At 42.3% G+C, this 17,176-nt stretch overlaps 1 protein-coding gene across 1 annotated transcript in view; it reads right to left on the reverse strand.

The window, feature by feature from the left end:
• Window positions 1–1,808: 1,808 nt before the first annotated feature.
• The window catches only part of LOC132835873 (adhesion G protein-coupled receptor L4-like), a 39,441-nt gene continuing 24,073 nt past the window's right edge, over window positions 1,809–17,176 (reverse strand). Inside the window, exons 7-9 of the mRNA XM_060854971.1 lie at window positions 16,387–16,548; window positions 12,411–12,593; window positions 1,809–1,817 (exon numbers count right to left, since the gene is read on the reverse strand). Of these exons, the coding sequence (XP_060710954.1) occupies window positions 1,809–1,817; window positions 12,411–12,593; window positions 16,387–16,548 (354 nt within the window). The remainder of the gene's footprint in view (window positions 1,818–12,410; window positions 12,594–16,386; window positions 16,549–17,176) is intronic.

Below are 17,176 nucleotides of genomic sequence, written 5' to 3' on the forward strand. Positions count from 1 at the left end.
AAGGAGCCTTCCACATCCATCAAAGTTTTACCTGCACATCCACTAATATAATTTATTGCATCCGTTGCTTCTGATGTGATCTCCTCTACATTGGGGAGACTGGACGCCTCCTAGCAGAGCGCTTTAGGGAACATCTCCGGGACACCCGCACCAATCAATCACACCGCTCTGTGGCCTAACATTTCAACTCCCCCTCCCACTCCCAAGGATATGGAGGTCCTGGGCCTCCTTCACCGCTGCTCTCTCTCACCACCAGACGCCTGGAGGGAGAACGCCTCATCTTCCGCCTTGGAACACTTCGACCCTAGGGCATCAATGTGGACTTCAACAGTTTCCTCATTTCCCCTTCCCCCACCTCACCCTAGTTCCAAACTTCCAGCTCAGCTCTGTCTCCATGACTGGACTTATTGCCTATCTTCTTTTCCACCTATCCACTCCACCCTCCTCCCTGACCTATCACCTTCATCCCCTCCCCCACTCACCTATTGTACTCCATGCTACTTTCTCCCCACCCCCCCCACCCTCCTCTAGCTTATCTCTCCATGCTTCAGGCTTTATTCCTGATGAAGGGCTTTTGCCCGAAACGTCGATTTTGCTGCTGCTCGGATGCTGCCTGAACTGCTGTGCTCTTCCAGCATCACTAATCCAAAAACATAATGTTCATGGCTAGTACAGAACCAAGTGTTCCTTATGGAATGGATTATGAGTCCGACAACCCAACTTGACTAGGCAATAACAGATCCTCACCAATTCTTTCCAGCAAAGTGTGTGTTTTAGGAAACCATCCTTCTTTTCCCCCGGTAAACATTTATGTGCTGCCTCTTGGAGGTCACATCAATGACAACAAAGTCCTCCATTTCCCCCTCAGCATTGTCTCAAGAAAGGTTTTCTGGCATCTGAATTCAAGAGTTAATTGAGTCAAAGTTTTCTTCCCAGTGAATCCCAACACATCCAAAATCCATCATTATGTCTCCTATTATCTCTGTACTTCTGGTTGCCCTCAATCACATTGCCCCCCAGATACCTCTTTAGAATTCATCTTGCTCCATCCATCTTGTTTCACACTGAGCTCAACTTTTCACCTTACATTCAGAACATTTCTCATTGTTTGTTAGGGTTTCCATCACTACCCTACCACCCAATCACAGCTGAAACCCTCAATTGATGCCACTGTTATATTTAAGTTTGACTCAACTAGCATTGTCCTGCCTGGATCAAACATTGAATCATTCCAAAGCCCTACAAATGAGTCTTTTCCTACATATAATGTGAGACGGCCATTAGCCCTGGAAAGTTAAACTTGTTTATGATGAGCAGTGAAATAGTATGAAACCCTAAGCTTATTAGAAATGAAAGCAAGACTTGCATTTATATAGCACCTTCCATAATCTCAGGACATTCTAAAATGCTTTCCAGACAATGAAGTACTTTGGACTGTCGTCACAATTGAATTTTAAGAAACACAGCAACCAGTTTTCACACAGCAAGGACTGTAACAGTAATCAGTTTTATTAGCAATGGCTAAAGGGGTAACTGTGGGTGAGATACCAGATATAAGTCCACTGCTACTTTTTGAGATGAAATCACAGGATATTTTACACCCACCTGAGATAGCCTTGGTTTAATACCTCATTTGAAAGATAGTATTTCCAACAGTGGAGCATTCACTCAAAAATTTGAGTTATGGGCTCAAATCTTAAAGTAGGACTTGAGCTCACAGCCTCAGGATTCAGAGGCAGGAAGGCTATCCACTACTGAATACCAATAAGGTAAATGGCAGATTTTTTTCCTGATAGCTACATTCATGTTCAACTCGTCTGTGAAAAGAGTAAAAGAAAAGAGAACACTAACAAAGCAGCAAAAATTGAAACAAGGATTTAGTTACCAAAATTATCAGAAGCACAGGTCCGGAGAAGTACCAATTATTTTCTTTGTCTACAAAGCAGCTGCAGTGGAAGAAACAAAATATGCAGGTATTAATCACAGGTTAAAACACAGATTCACGTCGTTCTATGATTCGAGTGCACTGCCAGAAAGGGTAGTAGAAGCAGATTTAGCTGCACCTTTGGAAAAGCCATTTGACTTAAAGGAAAGAAAGTTCAGGCAGATGGGGAGTATGAATAAGTTGGAAATGGCACAAGCACAGTTGAATAAATGACCTTTTAAATGCTGTGTTGCTCAATGATTCAAATGCTTTTAGTTCCAATGCAGTGATATATGGGCATGCAGTTAGATTCCATAACCAAGCAATTAAGTCTTGGTTTGGAATATTTCTTTAATTATTTTAAATGACAATCTTCAGAAGGATTTATCCATGTAGCCACAAGGGGATCTCATTATGGAGGATCAAAGCATTTATTAAGTTTATCTGCTGTGGTTTTATTTTCCACACCAAGTTTTAGCAGAACCTTGATTTTCTTCCTTCTGTGACAGTTCATGAAACTCTCATTAATTGTTGATGCAAAGGCACATCCTTTCTCCTGATGTTTCTGTGAGTATTTTTGAAAGAAAATAACTTAAAATGATGCAGAAACTTTCACAACCTCAGGGCTTCCTAAAGTGCATTTGAGCAAATTAGGTCCTCTTGATATTTTACACCCACCTAAGGTAGCCATATCTCATTTGAAAGGTATTTCCAACAGTGGAGCATTCCCTCAAATGCTTGAGTTATGGACTCAAATCTTGGAGTTGGATTTGAGCTCACAGCCTCAGGATTCAGAGGTAGGAAAGCTATCCACCACTGAATCCTCCTAGTTTTAATATAGGAAATGGGTCAGCCAGTTTGCACAGCGTAGCAAACTTCCAAAGGCAACATGACTAAGACCAGAATAGTCTGCTGCTCGTTCAGAAAATGAAGGGAGAAAACAGAGAAGATCTTGGCATTGGATAAGTCCAGGAGGCAATTATAATACAAAAACTATGACATGGTTTTCAAGGTAAAATCCTTGGAAAGGAGGTGTGGTGGGGGTGGAGTTGGAAGTAAAACAAAGATATCCAATACTCACTGATAATCTGATACACATGCATTTGGACATGTTGTTGCGGAAAGCACCACGAACACAACAGGGAATAAATAGCACAATGGGATCTTGAATTTTTGCATGGTGGTAGAACTGGCAACCCTCATGTTCTTCAGGTTAATTGACATGAGGTAAAGTTGTAGTCCCTCCAGAAACATCCAAGCGAACACCGTCAAATAGAGATAATGTAACCCGATAGCAGTGATTCTACACACTGTCTGAAAATCAAGGGAAGATATGAATTGATATGTTACAGCCAAATTGGTAGATTATTTGACATTTCTGCTAACAGTGAAATTATGAGAGACAAATTTGGCTAACACCAAACTTTGGTTTTGATGAAGTTGTCAGCCATTCACACCAACAGGATAGAAAATCCAATGGAAGAGTACCTGCGATAAGCAAAAGTACCAGACTGGTAACTGAGTCACCTGAAGTCATGCACATTTGCCATAAAACTGTGGCAACTTAATTGGAGTGGAGTCATACCAAGCTGGAGCATGAAGCCTCAGGCAAATGCAGCAGTAGACATTTTACACAGATAAAACTGGACAATTTCCCTGTCTTCTCCCATTTTGTTGTTTGCTATTGAAGAGTGTCATGGTTGAAAACGAAGAGCGGAGCATGTCACTGTTATGGCCTGCATCAAGATGGATGACACTGGAAGCTGCTGCTTCAAATGATAAAATCCAAGAAGCTGATGCAGGAGGGAAGGCTTCAGTTATGTGGATCATTGGGATACCTTCTGGGGAAGGTGGGACCTGTACAAGGAGGACAAGTTGCACCTGAATTTGAGGGTCACTAATATCCTGAGTGGGAGGTTTGCTAGAGCTCTTTTTGAGGGTTTAAACTAGTTTGGCTTGGGGATGGTTCAGAGGATGACGTAGCTGGTAAACAGCCAGATATTACATGTAGAGAGTCTGAGCAAGGATAGACAGTTCATAGGGCAAAGTTGCAGTCAATATGATGGGTTGAAGTGTGTCTATTTTAATGCAAGAAGTGTCAGGAGTAAGGGTGATCAGTACTTGGAATTACGATGTCCTGGCCAGTACGGAGACTGGGGTATCATGGGGGCATGAATGCTAGATTTTCCAGGGTTTAGATATTCCAAAAGGAATAGGGAGGGAGTAAAAGAGGTGAGGGAGTGGCATTGATAATTGGGGATAGTATCACAGCTGCAGAAAGGGAGGTTACCAAGGAGAGTTTGTGTACTGAGTCAGTATGGGTGGAGGTCAGAAACAGTAAAGGAACGGCATTTTATTGGGAGTTTTCTATATAATGCCCCCCCCCTCCCCCGGTAGCAACACAGACAGAGAGGAGCAGATTGGGAGGCAGATTTTGGAAAGGTGCAAAGGTAACAGAGTTGTTGTCATGGGTGACTTCATCTTCCCTCATTGATTGGAACCTTCTTCCTGCAAATAGTTTGGATGGAGCAGATTTTGCCAGGTGTGTCCAGGAAGGATTCCTGTCTCAGTATGTCGAGAGGCCAAAGTAGACAAAGTGAAGACTGCAGATGCTGGAAATTAGAGTCTAGACTAGTGTGGTACTGGAAAAGCACAGCAGGTCAGGCACCATCTGATTAAGGGCTTTTGCATGAAACGTCAACTTTCCTGCTCCTCGGATGCTGCCTGACCTGCTGTGCTTTTCCAGCCCCACTCTAATCTAGGCTGTGTAGATGGGCCAACTAAATTGGATTTGGTGCTTGGCGACAAACCAGGTCAGTTGTCACATCTCTCAGTGGGAGAGCATTTTGGTGATAGTGATCACAACTCCCTGACCTTTACTATAGTCATGGAAAGGGATAGGAGTAGACAGTATGGGAAAGTATTTAATTGGGGGAGAAGGGATTATAATGCTATTAGGCAGAAACTGTGGAGCATAAATTGGGAACAGATTTTCTCAGGGAAATGCACGCCATAAATGTGGAGGTTGTTCAGGGAGCACTTGCTGGATAGGTTTGTCCCACTGAAGCAAGGAAGGGATGATGGGATGAAGGATCCTTGGGTGACAAGAGATGTGGAATAATTAGTCAAGAGGAAGGAGGAAGGTTACTTAAGGTTGAGAAAGGAAGAATCAGACAGGGTTCTAGAGGGTTACAAGATAACTAGGAAGAAGCTGAAGAATAGACTTAGGAGAGCGAGAAGGGGGCATGAGAAAACCTTGGCCGGTAGGATTAAGGAAAACCCCAAGGCGTTCTACACTAATGTGAAGACGACGATGTAAGGCCAATCAGGGATAGTGGAGGAAACTTGTGCCTGGAGTTGGAGGAGGTCGAGGAGGTCCTTAATGAATACTTTGCTTCAGTATTCATTAGTGAGAGGAACCTTGTTGTTTGTGAGGACAGCGTGAAACAAGCTGATGTTCTTAACATCAACCTGTTTGAGCATGAGGATGTGCCAGAAATTTTGATAAACACGAGGATAGATAAGTCCCGTGGGCCCGATGGGATATACCTAAGGTGACTAGGGGAAGTGAGGAAAGAAATTGTTGAGGCAATGATCTTTGCATCCTCACTGTACATTGGAGTATTACCAGATGATTGGAGGGTGGCAAAAAATGTTATTCCCTTGTTCAAGAAAGGGAATAGGGATAAACCTGAGAATTACAGACCATTCAGTCTTCCATCTGTGGTGGGCAAATTATTGGAGAGTATTCTGAGAGACAAGATTTATGATTATTTGGAAAAGCATAGTTTGATTTGGGATGGTCAGCATGGATTTGTGAGGGGCAGGTCATGCCCCTTATTGAATCCTTTGACACATTGATGAAGGTAGAGCACTGGATGTGGTGAACATGGATTTTAGCAAGGCGTTTGATAATGTTCCCCATAATAGGCTCATTTCAGAAAGTACATAAGCATGGGATCAGGGAAATTTGGCTGTCTGGATACAGAATTGGCTGGCCCATAGAAGAGACAGGGTGGTAGTTGAGGTGTACAAGATGATGAGAGGCATAGATAGAATGAATAGTTGGAGACTTTTAACCAGAGCAGAAATGGCTATCAGGAGGGGGTAGAATTTAAAGGTAATTGGAGGAAAGTTGGAGGGGGATGTCAGAGGTTGGATCTTTAAACAGAGAGTGGTGGGTTTGTGGAATGCACTGCCAGCAGTGACAGTTGAGTTGGACACATTAGATACATTTAAGCGACTCTTGGGTAGGCACATGGATGATAGTAAAATGAAGGGTATGTCAGTTAGCTTGATCTTAAGAGTAGGTAAAAAGGTCGTCACAAACATCGAGGGCCAAAGGGCTTGTACTGTGCTACAGTGTTCTATGTTCTAAGCCATGTTGGTTTGTAAATGTAAGGCATTACTCAAGCAGTATAAAGTTAACAATAATGACAGCATGAAGTTAATAAAACTGCCTTTGAGGCATGGATCGGGAAAGAGGACAAAATGTGTTAATGGAAGATTCGATGACCCTGAAGAGTGGATGAATGCCCATCTCTCAGCGACCTTTTTACCTTGCTGAAGCCACAAAGGCCATAGAATTTCACACAAAAATCAGAAAATATTTGATTGCATTGATAATATGGTAGACTTGTTTGAAAACAAAATAATACTGATCATTTTCAGTCCCAATGTTTTTACTGTTCAAAGGTAAGTCATAGAAAGGGGTGAACTAATTGAACAATAACTTTTTAAACATGAGACCTTGAGATATAGGAGCACAGTAGGCCAATCGGCCCATCGGGTCCGCTCTGCCATTTAGTAAGATCATGGCATATTTTGCAAAATTACTGCCTTTTTTTAAAATTAAGAAACCATTTGCAAGCAAATAGAGTTCCTTCGGGAGTTTGTCAACAATCTCAATGCTCCATTTAAAACAAATGTGTGGATGGACATCTGCATTTTGATTTATAAGGATTTTCTTCCAGTTGATACAATGAATGAAATGGGATATGGGATAGAAATGGGAAAGTATAGTTATAAGGGAAGGAGCAACTTTAAATTTAAGAGATAATTCACTTGGAGCACAAGGACTAAGTACTGACATAGTAGAGATTTTGAACATCATAATGTCATTCAATAGAGCTTTTATAAACTCAAACCAACCTAAAGTGTTTTACAGCTGCAAATGTGTTGCTGGTCAAAGCACAGCAGGCCAGGCAGCATCTCAGGAATAGAGAATTCGACGTTTCGAGCATAAGCCCTTCATCAGGAATAAGAGAGAGAGAGCCAAGCAGGCTGAGATAAAAGGTAGGGAGGAGGGACTAGGGGGAGGGGCGATGGAGGTGGGATAGGTGGAAGGAGGTCAAGGTGAGGGTGATAGGCCGGAGTGGGGTGGGGGCGGAGAGGTCAGGAAGAGGATTGCAGGTTAGGAGGGCGGTGCTGAGTTGAGGGAACCGACTGAGACAAGGTGGGGGGAGGGGAAATGAGGAAGCTGGAGAAATCTGAATTCATACCTTGTGGTTGGAGGGTTCCCAGGCGGAAGATGAGGCGCTCCTCCTCCAGCCGTCGTGTAGTTGTGTTCTGCCGGTGGAGGAGTCCAAGGACTTGCATGTCCTCGGTGGAGTGGGAGGGGGAGTTAAAGTGTTGAGCCACGGGGTGATTGGGTTGGTTGGTTCGGGCGGCCCAGAGGTGTTCTCTGAAGCGTTCCGCAAGTAAGCGGCCTGTCTCACCAATATAGAGGAGGCCACATCGGGTGCAGCGGATGCAATAGATGATGTGTGTGGAGGTACAGGTGAACTTGTGGCGGATATGGAAGGATCCCTTGGGGCCTTGGAGGGAAGTGAGTGTGGAGGTGTGGGCGCAAGTTTTACATTTCCTGCGGTTGCAGGGGAAGGTGCCGGGGGTGGAGGTTGGGTTGGTGGGGGGTGTGGATCTGACAAGGGAGTCACGAAGGGAGTGGTCCTTGCGGAACGCTGATAGGGGAGGGGAGGGAAATATATCCTTGGTGGTGGGGTCCGTTTGGAGGTGGCGGAAATGGCGGCGGATGATACGTTGTATGTGCAGGTTGGTGGGGTGGTAGGTGAGAACCAGTGGGGTTCTGTCTTGGTGGCGGTTGGAGGAGCGGGGCTCAAGGGCGGAGGAGCGGGAAGTGGAGGAGATGCGGTGGAGGGCATCGTCGATCACGTCTGGGGGGAATCTGCGGTCCTTGAAGAAGGAGGCCATCTGGGCTGTGCGGTGTTGGAATTGGTCCTCCTGGGAGCAGATGCGGCGGAGACGAAGGAATTGGGAATATGGGATGGCGTTTTTACAGGGGGCAGGGTGGGAGGAGGTGTAGTCCAGGTAGCTGTGGGAGTCAGTCGGTTTATAATAGATGTCTGTGTTGAGTCGGTCGCCCGAGATAGAAATGGAAAGGTCTAGGAAGGGGAGGGAGGAGTCTGAGACAGTCCAGGTGAATTTCAGGTCAGGATGGAAGGTGTTAGTAAAGTTGATGAACTGTTCAACCTCCTCGTGGGAGCACGAGGCAGCGCCGATACAGTCATCGATGTAGCGGAGGAAAAGGTGGGGGGTGGTGCCAGTGTAGTTGCGGAAGATGGACTGTTCCACATATCCTACGAAGAGGCAGGCATAGCTGGGGCCCATGCGGGTGCCCATGGCAACTCCTTTAGTTTGGAGGAAGTGGGAGGATTGAAAAGAGAAGTTATTCAGGGTGAGGACCAGTTCAGTCAGTCGAAGGAGGGTGTCAGTGGAAGGGTACTGGTTGGTGCGGCGGGAAAGGAAGAAGCGGAGGGCTTTGAGTCCTTCGTGATGGGGGATGGAGGTGTACAGGGACTGGATGTCCATAGTGAAAATAAGGCGTTGGGGACCGGGGAAGCGAAAATCCTGGAGGAGGCGGAGGGCGTGGGTGGTGTCCCGAACGTAGGTGGGGAGTTCTTGGACTAAAGGGGACAGGACCGTGTCGAGGTATTGGGAGATGAGTTCGGTGGGGCAGGAGCAGGCTGAGACAATGGGTCGGCCGGGGCAGGCAGGTTTGTGGATTTTGGGCAGGAGGTAGAAACGGGCGGTGCGGGGTTGTGGGACTATGAGGTTGGAGGCGGTGGATGGGAGATCCCCTGAGGTGATGAGGTCCTGGATGGTCTGGGAGATGATGGTTTGGTGGTGGGAGGTGGGCCAATGAGGTCCTTTTTGAAGGGTTGACAGTATTGGAGGAAACAGCAGCTAATTTTCAGCCAGCGAGGTCCCACAATTGCAATAAGCAAATAATCAGCTTTAGCAATGAAAGATAGAAACAAAACATTCTAGAAATTCCCTTTCACATGGAAACATGAACTCTGTTTGATCAATCTACTGGACTCCTTAAAGGAGTATCACGTGCTTTGGATAAAAGGGAACAAGTGGATGTGCCACAGTTAAATTTCTAGAATGTATTTGATAAGGTGCCACATCAAAGCTTTTTGCAGAAAATTAAAAGCTGATGGTGTAAAGGGTTATTGGCATGGATGGAAGATTGGCCACTGAACAGGAAACCGATTTGAAGTAATAAATCATTTAAGTTTGGCAAAAAATTAAAGAATAATGGTGTCACAAGTCTGGGTGCTGGTCCTCAACTATTTACAATTCAGAGAAATGACTTGGATGAAGGGATGGCAGATGTGGTTACTAAATTTGTTGATGGCATAACAATAAATAGGTAAATTGTCAAAAGGACACAAGGAGGTTACAAAAGATATAGATAGCTAAGTAAGTGGGCAAATATGTGACAAATAGAGTATAATGTGGATAAATGTGAAATTATCCATTTTGGAAGGAAGAATAAGAAAGAAGCTTATTACCTAAATGGAGTGAAGTGATAATGGAATAGTAATTTGAAGCAGAAGGCACTTTAGAACTATGGTAAAGAGGGTAGGACAATGGATTTAATTTTAAATTGCTTGAGGTATGAGTTGTGAGACACTTCAGACATAAGGGGCCAAATGTAACCATTTGTGTTTCTAGATTTAGTCAGTGATCTCAATTTCATTTGAACAGGCAGAGTTTGGATTGTGTTCCATTCAGTTTGAAATGACGTTGTGTAATGATCAATACATTAATATTTACTTGATTGTCATACAGTTCTTTTATCTGCTATGTTAGCAGACACCATTGAGAGGTTTAGCTTTTCATTGTTGTTTTTAGATACGGAATTGCCGCTTGGTGTGGAGGATTTGTCTTACCTTGTTACAAACTCTGTCACTTTGAGTTATGAACAGCATGTTTGCTAAGAACAAATTCAGACACAGATGAATGTGAGAGTTGCTAACATGTGTCTTTGCTAAGGAACAATGTGTAAAAATGAAGATCATGACCATGAGAGACACCTCCGAGATAATTAAACATGTGATTGTTATTATCGATTGAGTATCTTCAAAATGATTCTGCAAAGCAATGATAAAAAAAGTATTAAATTACAGGAATATTTTTATTTTGGGAAAAATTATGTTGTCAATTCATACGAATGCAAGCCAGTATATCTAGTAGAGTTGTAAAACAAGACTTTGGGTTCGTGAGATCGGAAGCAGCAATGGCTGTTCAAAGTCATCGACTCATAAATTCTTACAGCACAGAGACAGGCCCTTTGGCCCAAATTGGTCTATGCCGATCAAAATGTCCATCAATGCTAACTCCATTTCCCTGCACTTGACTCATATCCTTATAAATCTTTCCTATCCATGTGTTTGTCCAAATGCCTTTTAAATGTTGTTAATGTACCTGCCTCAACTACTTCTGCTGGTAACTCATTCCACATGTGCAACGCCCTCTATGTAAAAAAAAAGTTGCCCCTCAGTTTCCCTTTTATTCTTTCCCCTCTAACCTTAACTGATGTCCTTCAGTCCTTGATTCCCCAACCCTGTGAAAAAAGACTGAGTGCATTCACCCAGTCCATACCTCCCAAGATCTTATACACTTCTGGAACCTCACCAGTGGCTAATGATGGTGCAAAAGTATTAGCCAGAGCCCCTGCAATATCCTCTCTAGCCTCTTGCAGTGTTCTTGGATATATCTGGTCAGGACCAGGAGATTTATCCATGTTCATCCATTCTAATACATCCAACACCACCTCTACTGTGATATGGACTGACTCCAAGATGTGATTACTAACTTTTCCAAGTTCCCGAGTCTTCATGTCTTCCTCCACGGTAAACATAAAGGAGAAATATTCACTGAAGACCTTGACCATCTCCTCCGGTTCCACATGTGTATGTCAGCTTTGGTCCTTAAGGGGTCCTATTCTCTTCTAGCTATTCTTTTTCCTTTAATATAATTAAAGAACCTCTTTGGATTCACCCTAATCTTCTCAACCAGGGTTGTTGTGAAACTCTGATTGATGCCTGACCACAGCGCGGCTCCTTTAATATCTCACTATTTCTCCACTGGAGTGTGTGACTTAAATGAATGCTCAGTGAGGCCTGATTTCTGCTGTGTGAAGAGCTAGGTGTCCATTTTGCCTGTCTTTTTATCAACTACCGCATGAATGGGAGATCAGGGGAAGGTGGTGGTCAGACTAATAAAAGAAAGGGTAAAACGGGGTTTGGCAGTGAAAGATGTAGGGATGAAATGTTGGTAAACGGATGGATGGGCAAATGGGGGCATCTCCCCTCCCCCCTACTCAATTATATATGTACTTCCCTACCTGCTACATTTTCACCTGGGAAGTCATACAAAATCTGAGTCAATAAAAATGGGGTCACATCAGAAAATAGTTTGGGGAACATTATATTACACAATAAGAACATATGAGAGAGAAAGTCAATATACTATCTTTACAGGTCACTCTTGGTCCCTGTGATCTCTTGGATCAGTTTTGATCACCTAAGGGTGTTGGAGAGAAATTTTCCAGTATGTTTTCCTTTACCATCACTGATTACTTTGTTTTGCTGCTCCTCGATAGGTTGCTGACTGTGATAAAACATATTCCTGGATGTAACTTGCGCTGGGCTCCAGCCTTCAGCTGACCAATATGCTGTGTGTAACACACTGTCTTCCTCTGCCAATTAGAAAGCAAAATAAGCCATAGATCATCTATTTGATGATGCTTGACCATTGGTGAGAAAAAAGATTTTGGTTCTCTGATTTCCGTACTTCATAATTGGTGATGAGAAATATTCAAAGAAAACAACAACAAAACACTATTTCTTTTTCAGTGTGCCTATGACTTTTCTCCACAGTTGCATCCACCAGGATCCTGGAGACTCTCGTCCCAATCCTGGAGGATTGGTAACCCTTTTCCCATCAGATTACTTGGCTGGGAAGGAAAGGCAATGAGAAAGAGGAAGTATTTTGTAAAGGTGTTGTCATAGGCTTGACAGAGCAGCAGGACTTGTATTTTGTATAAGTTTTGTATCTTCTTGAGCGCCGACCCAATGATATAACTCTGGATTCTGGCCAGCAATCTAATCATTGGGCATTCTGTAACCTTGACTCAGTTTGTAAGTTCTACTGTCTATAAATTCAATGATCTCACCCTGAAGCCGAATACATGCCCAACTACATCGAAACCTGTCAGGGCAGACAGCTCCACCAGCAACAGACTTAGGAAGATGACTGTTTTTTTCTCTGAACAGATTGCCAGTGCAAATAGTGTGATGGCCATACATGCCAATGTCACAAAGATCCCGATGTCCGTTAGTATAGATGAACAGCAACTCTGCAACAAAATATTAAACAATACCTTCAGTCTAAAGTAAGTTGTGTTGCAATGCTATCACCTGTACTGGGTTAATGAATGTCTATTAAGTGATTAGTGATGTGGCGTAATGGGTATAACACTCTGACCTGAGTCTGAAGGTTGTGCATTGAATCCCTTGCCAGCTAGATCTTTGGCATAAAATCTAAACTGATGCACCAGTGGAGCACAAAAGGGATGTCCACCCACATCTAACTCCTGGAAATTCCCTCCAGCTCTCATCTGCCTCTCCTCCTAAAATATGCATCCCTAAAACCCACCCCAGCTATCCTAATTAGACTTGGTCTCTGTGGTTCCTGCAGCTGTGCTAAGTTCCTTGTGTTGATCTTCTCTATTAAAAGTGCAAGTTGTTGTTGTGATGAGGGGGACAGGGGTCACTATCTATTTCTCTAAATGCGTAGGTATTTAGCTTCGAGAGACTGTAGACATCTCTCTCTGTCACACAAAGAGTGAGAGACAGTTGCTGGTGTAGCATTGGACAAGCAAGGTGGCAAGATCCAAGAGCTGGAAGGGACATTTAACCTACACTGTTTTCATTAAGACCGTAAGGCCATCAGAAAAAAGAGCAGGAAAATGCTCTTTGGCCCCTTGAACATTCTGTGCCATTCAGTAGATCATGGCTGATCTGAAATTCCTTACGTCCACTTTCCTTTGATTCCCCTATGATCAAGAATTTGTCTCTCTCAGCCTTAAAACTACATAAGGACTCTGGCCCACAGCTCTCAGTGGCAAGGTATTCCACAGTCTCATAACCATAAGACGGTAAAAACTCCTCCTTAGTGATCCTTTATTTTGAGATTACGCCCCAGGTCCTAGACTCTCTCATGAAGGGAAACATCATCACAGCATTTATCCTGTCAAGCCCCTTAAAAATTCCTGTATATTTCAGTGAGATAACCTCTCATTCTTCTAAATTCCAATGAGTAGAGTCCAACCTGTTTAACCTTTGCTCATAAGATAGTCCCTCCAAACCAAGAATCATCCTAGTGAACCTTCTCTAAACTGTCTCCAATAGAGTAATATCTTTCCCTAAATATGCAATGAAATTGCTCACAATACTCCAGAAGTGGCCTCACCAGCATCTTGTACAATTGCAGTAACACTTCCCTATTCTTATAATTCAGCCTCCTTGAAGTAAGAGCCAATATTCAATTAGCCTTCCTGATTACCTGCTGTGCTTATGTGCTAGCTTTTGTGTTTTGTGAACGAGTCCCTCCAAGTCCATTTGTTTTGCAGTTTTCTGCAACTTTTCTCCATTTAAATAATATTCTATTATTCTGTTCTTCTGTTCTCCTTTCCAAAATGAACAATTTCGCATTTTCACACATTAAACTGCATTTGTCAACCTATTAATACCTCTCTGTAAACTGTTTGTTTCCCTCTCACAATGTGCCTTTCCATCTGTTTTGTGTTATCTGCAAACTTGATTACAGTATATTTGTTTTCTTCTTCCAAGTCATTGATATATTTTATGAACAGTTGTAGCCCAAGCACTGAGCACTGTGGAACCCCATTGGTCATGAGCCACCAACCTGAGAAAGAATCCCTCATACCCATTCACCATTTCCTGTGCTTTAGCCAGTTCTCTATCTATGGTAAAAGATTACCTCCAGCAATGTGGGCCTCTCCTATTACTTAGCTTTTTGTAAGATATTGTGTCAAAAGCCTTCTAGAAGACTATATACAACACATACTGGTTCCTCTCTATCCATTCTGGTTGAGACCTCCTTGAAAAATACTAAGAAATTAGTCTGATACAATTTCCCTATCATGAAGCCATGCTAATTAGGTTATGGTTTTCGAAATGTTCTTCTATTACTTCCTTAATAATTGCTTCCAGTACTTTTCCAACAGTAGATGTTAAGATAATCGGCCTGTAATTACTATTGGCTGTGATAGTTCTGTTCTCATGCGATCTCGCACTACAAGAAAATCACGCATTAGCCACGCCATTTAAACCGATGGGGCCAGAATCGAGTTATAGCCAATACAGATAAAAAAAAAAGTTCGCATTCTATAAACAATGGTCTAAACTCTTCAATCGTGTTAAACCAATTTATGTTGAAGGAAAACCTGTTATTAGCAGAACCAATTGTACATGCTATTTGCACCCCGCCCTTTTTGAATATAGTTGTCACAATAGCTGATCCTTTTGCAGATTTTGGAAAATTATAGCCAATGCATCCACTATCTATGTAGCTGCCCCTAGAATGCAAGCCATCAGGGCCAGGGAACTTAACTGCCTTTAGCCTATTTGTTTGTCTAATGCTACACCTTTACTAATGGTGATGGTGTTTAGTTCCTCCCCACATTCTTCAATATAAATGTAATGTTTGTAGTATCTTCCCCTCTAAAGACTGATGCAAAATATCTGGTTAACCCCTCTGCTATTTTCTTGTTTCCCAAAATCATCTCCCTGGATTCATTTTCTAGGGGCATATAGTCACTTTGATCTCTCTCTTCTTTTTTATATTTTTAAAGAAGCTCTTATGGTCAGTTTCAATATTCCTTGCTAGCTTGGCCTCATAGATTATTTTCTCAGTGATTGTTATCTTTGTGGTTCTCCTTTGCTGAATTCTGAAATTATCCCAGTCTTCAGCACTATCACTGACTTTGGCCTCATTATTGGTTTTTATTTTCAACTTTATACTCTTTTTAACATCCTTGGTTAGCCATGGCTGTTTTATCTTCTCTGAGAATCTTTCCTTACTGGGATGTATTTTTGCAAGAGCCATGAAATACCTCCTTAAATGACTGCCACTGCTTACTTACTATTTCCCTGCTAATCTATTCACTTAGTTCATTTTAGCTAACTATATCTCATTTTGTAATTGCCATTATTTAAGTTAAACAATGTTCCCTGTTTAGCTCCATGACATAATGCTCTAAGAAACTATCTGTAATATTTTCTATGAATTTATTGTAGTAGCTACCCTTGCCAATTTGATTAAGTCAATTAACATGAAGATTAAAATCACGCATAATTATTGCTCGATTCTTTTTTTCATGGTATTGTTTGTTGATTTTTAGATTTTCCCACTGAGCGTCTACGATTTGGAGATCTGCACACTGCTCCTACTAATGCCATCTTTCACTCGTTCTTTTTTATTACCTCTGCCCAAATAAAGTCCACATCATGTAAGCCTAGATCATCTCTCACAACTGTCCAAATGTCATTGCTTATTACCAGGGCTACCCCATCACCTTTTCCATCCCACCTATCGTTCCAGAAGATCAAATATTCCTGAATGTTGAGTTCTCAGTTTTTATCTCCTTGTAACCATGTTTCTGTTATGACAATAGATCAAATTCATTTACTTCGATTTGCACCATTAGTTCATTCTGACTCCTTTATGCATTTAAATACAAAGCCTTCTACTATTGAATTTCCTGACAATTTTATGGTTCCTTGGTACATTATGACATTCACACATTATGCACCTTCCTTTTGTTTTCTGATAACAATCGATAACATCTGCAATTCTATCTTCTGCTTTACCGTTGATCTTATAATTTTCCATGCAACTGAGCTCACCCTCTATTTTTTCAACTACGAGCTAGCCATCTCAACTAATTCACCACCAACCTACTTTCCTTAGAAGATGACATTCACAATTGCATACATTAGGATCAAAGTCTGAATTTCCTTTTTTAATTAAGAATACCTTTAGAAAATACACAGTTTTAATTTATGATGAGAAGTTGTCAATTCATCCCCTATTTGAAATTGAATTAATTTAGTTGTGGACTGTACCATTTTTGCCAGTGCAACAAAATCAGACACTTGATTACACTTGCATTCGGTATGGGTCTCGTTGAAATTTTCTGTGTCACACTTTTCAAAAGATGCACTGTTGTTGTCCATTCCACTCTTTAAGTATGCACATTTGACACATCCATTACATCCATTAGTTCTCTGGTTAAAAGAAGAAGAAAGTAACATAAAACGTGTTTAAAATTTTCTTTAATCATGTGGGATGTGGGCAGAGTCAACATTTATTGCCCATCCATGATTGTACTAGAGAAGGTGGTGATGAGCCACCTCCTTGAACTGCTTTAGTCCCTGTGGCATGGGTACATCTGAAGTCCTGTTAAGGAGGGAGTTCCAGGATCTTGACCCTGTAACACTGAAGGAATGATAATAAGATTCTAAGTCAGGATGGTGTGTGGCTTGGAGGGGAATTTGTGTTTCAATATATCTGTTGCCCTTGTCCTTCTAGGTTGTGGAGTTCAAAGTTTGGAGGCATTCAAATGAGGTTTGCTGAGTGGTTGCAATGCATCTTATAGATAGTACACTGTTACCACTGTGTGTCGGTAATAAGTTAATGGAGCAGCAGCCATCCAAGCAAGCAGGGAGTATTCCAACACAGCCCTGACTTATGCCTTGCCAATGGCGGACAGACTTTTAGAAGTGAGAAAGTGAATTCCCAGCATCTGACCTGTTTATCCTCTTAAACTTCTTTTCTCTGAAGTGAAAAATCCCAACTTCTCTGGTTTCTCCATATTGATAAAGCTCCTCATTTCTGGTATAATTTTAATAAATG

The sequence above is a fragment of the Hemiscyllium ocellatum genome, chromosome 45 (assembly GCF_020745735.1).
Source record: "Hemiscyllium ocellatum isolate sHemOce1 chromosome 45, sHemOce1.pat.X.cur, whole genome shotgun sequence".
Taxonomy (NCBI): domain Eukaryota; kingdom Metazoa; phylum Chordata; class Chondrichthyes; order Orectolobiformes; family Hemiscylliidae; genus Hemiscyllium; species Hemiscyllium ocellatum.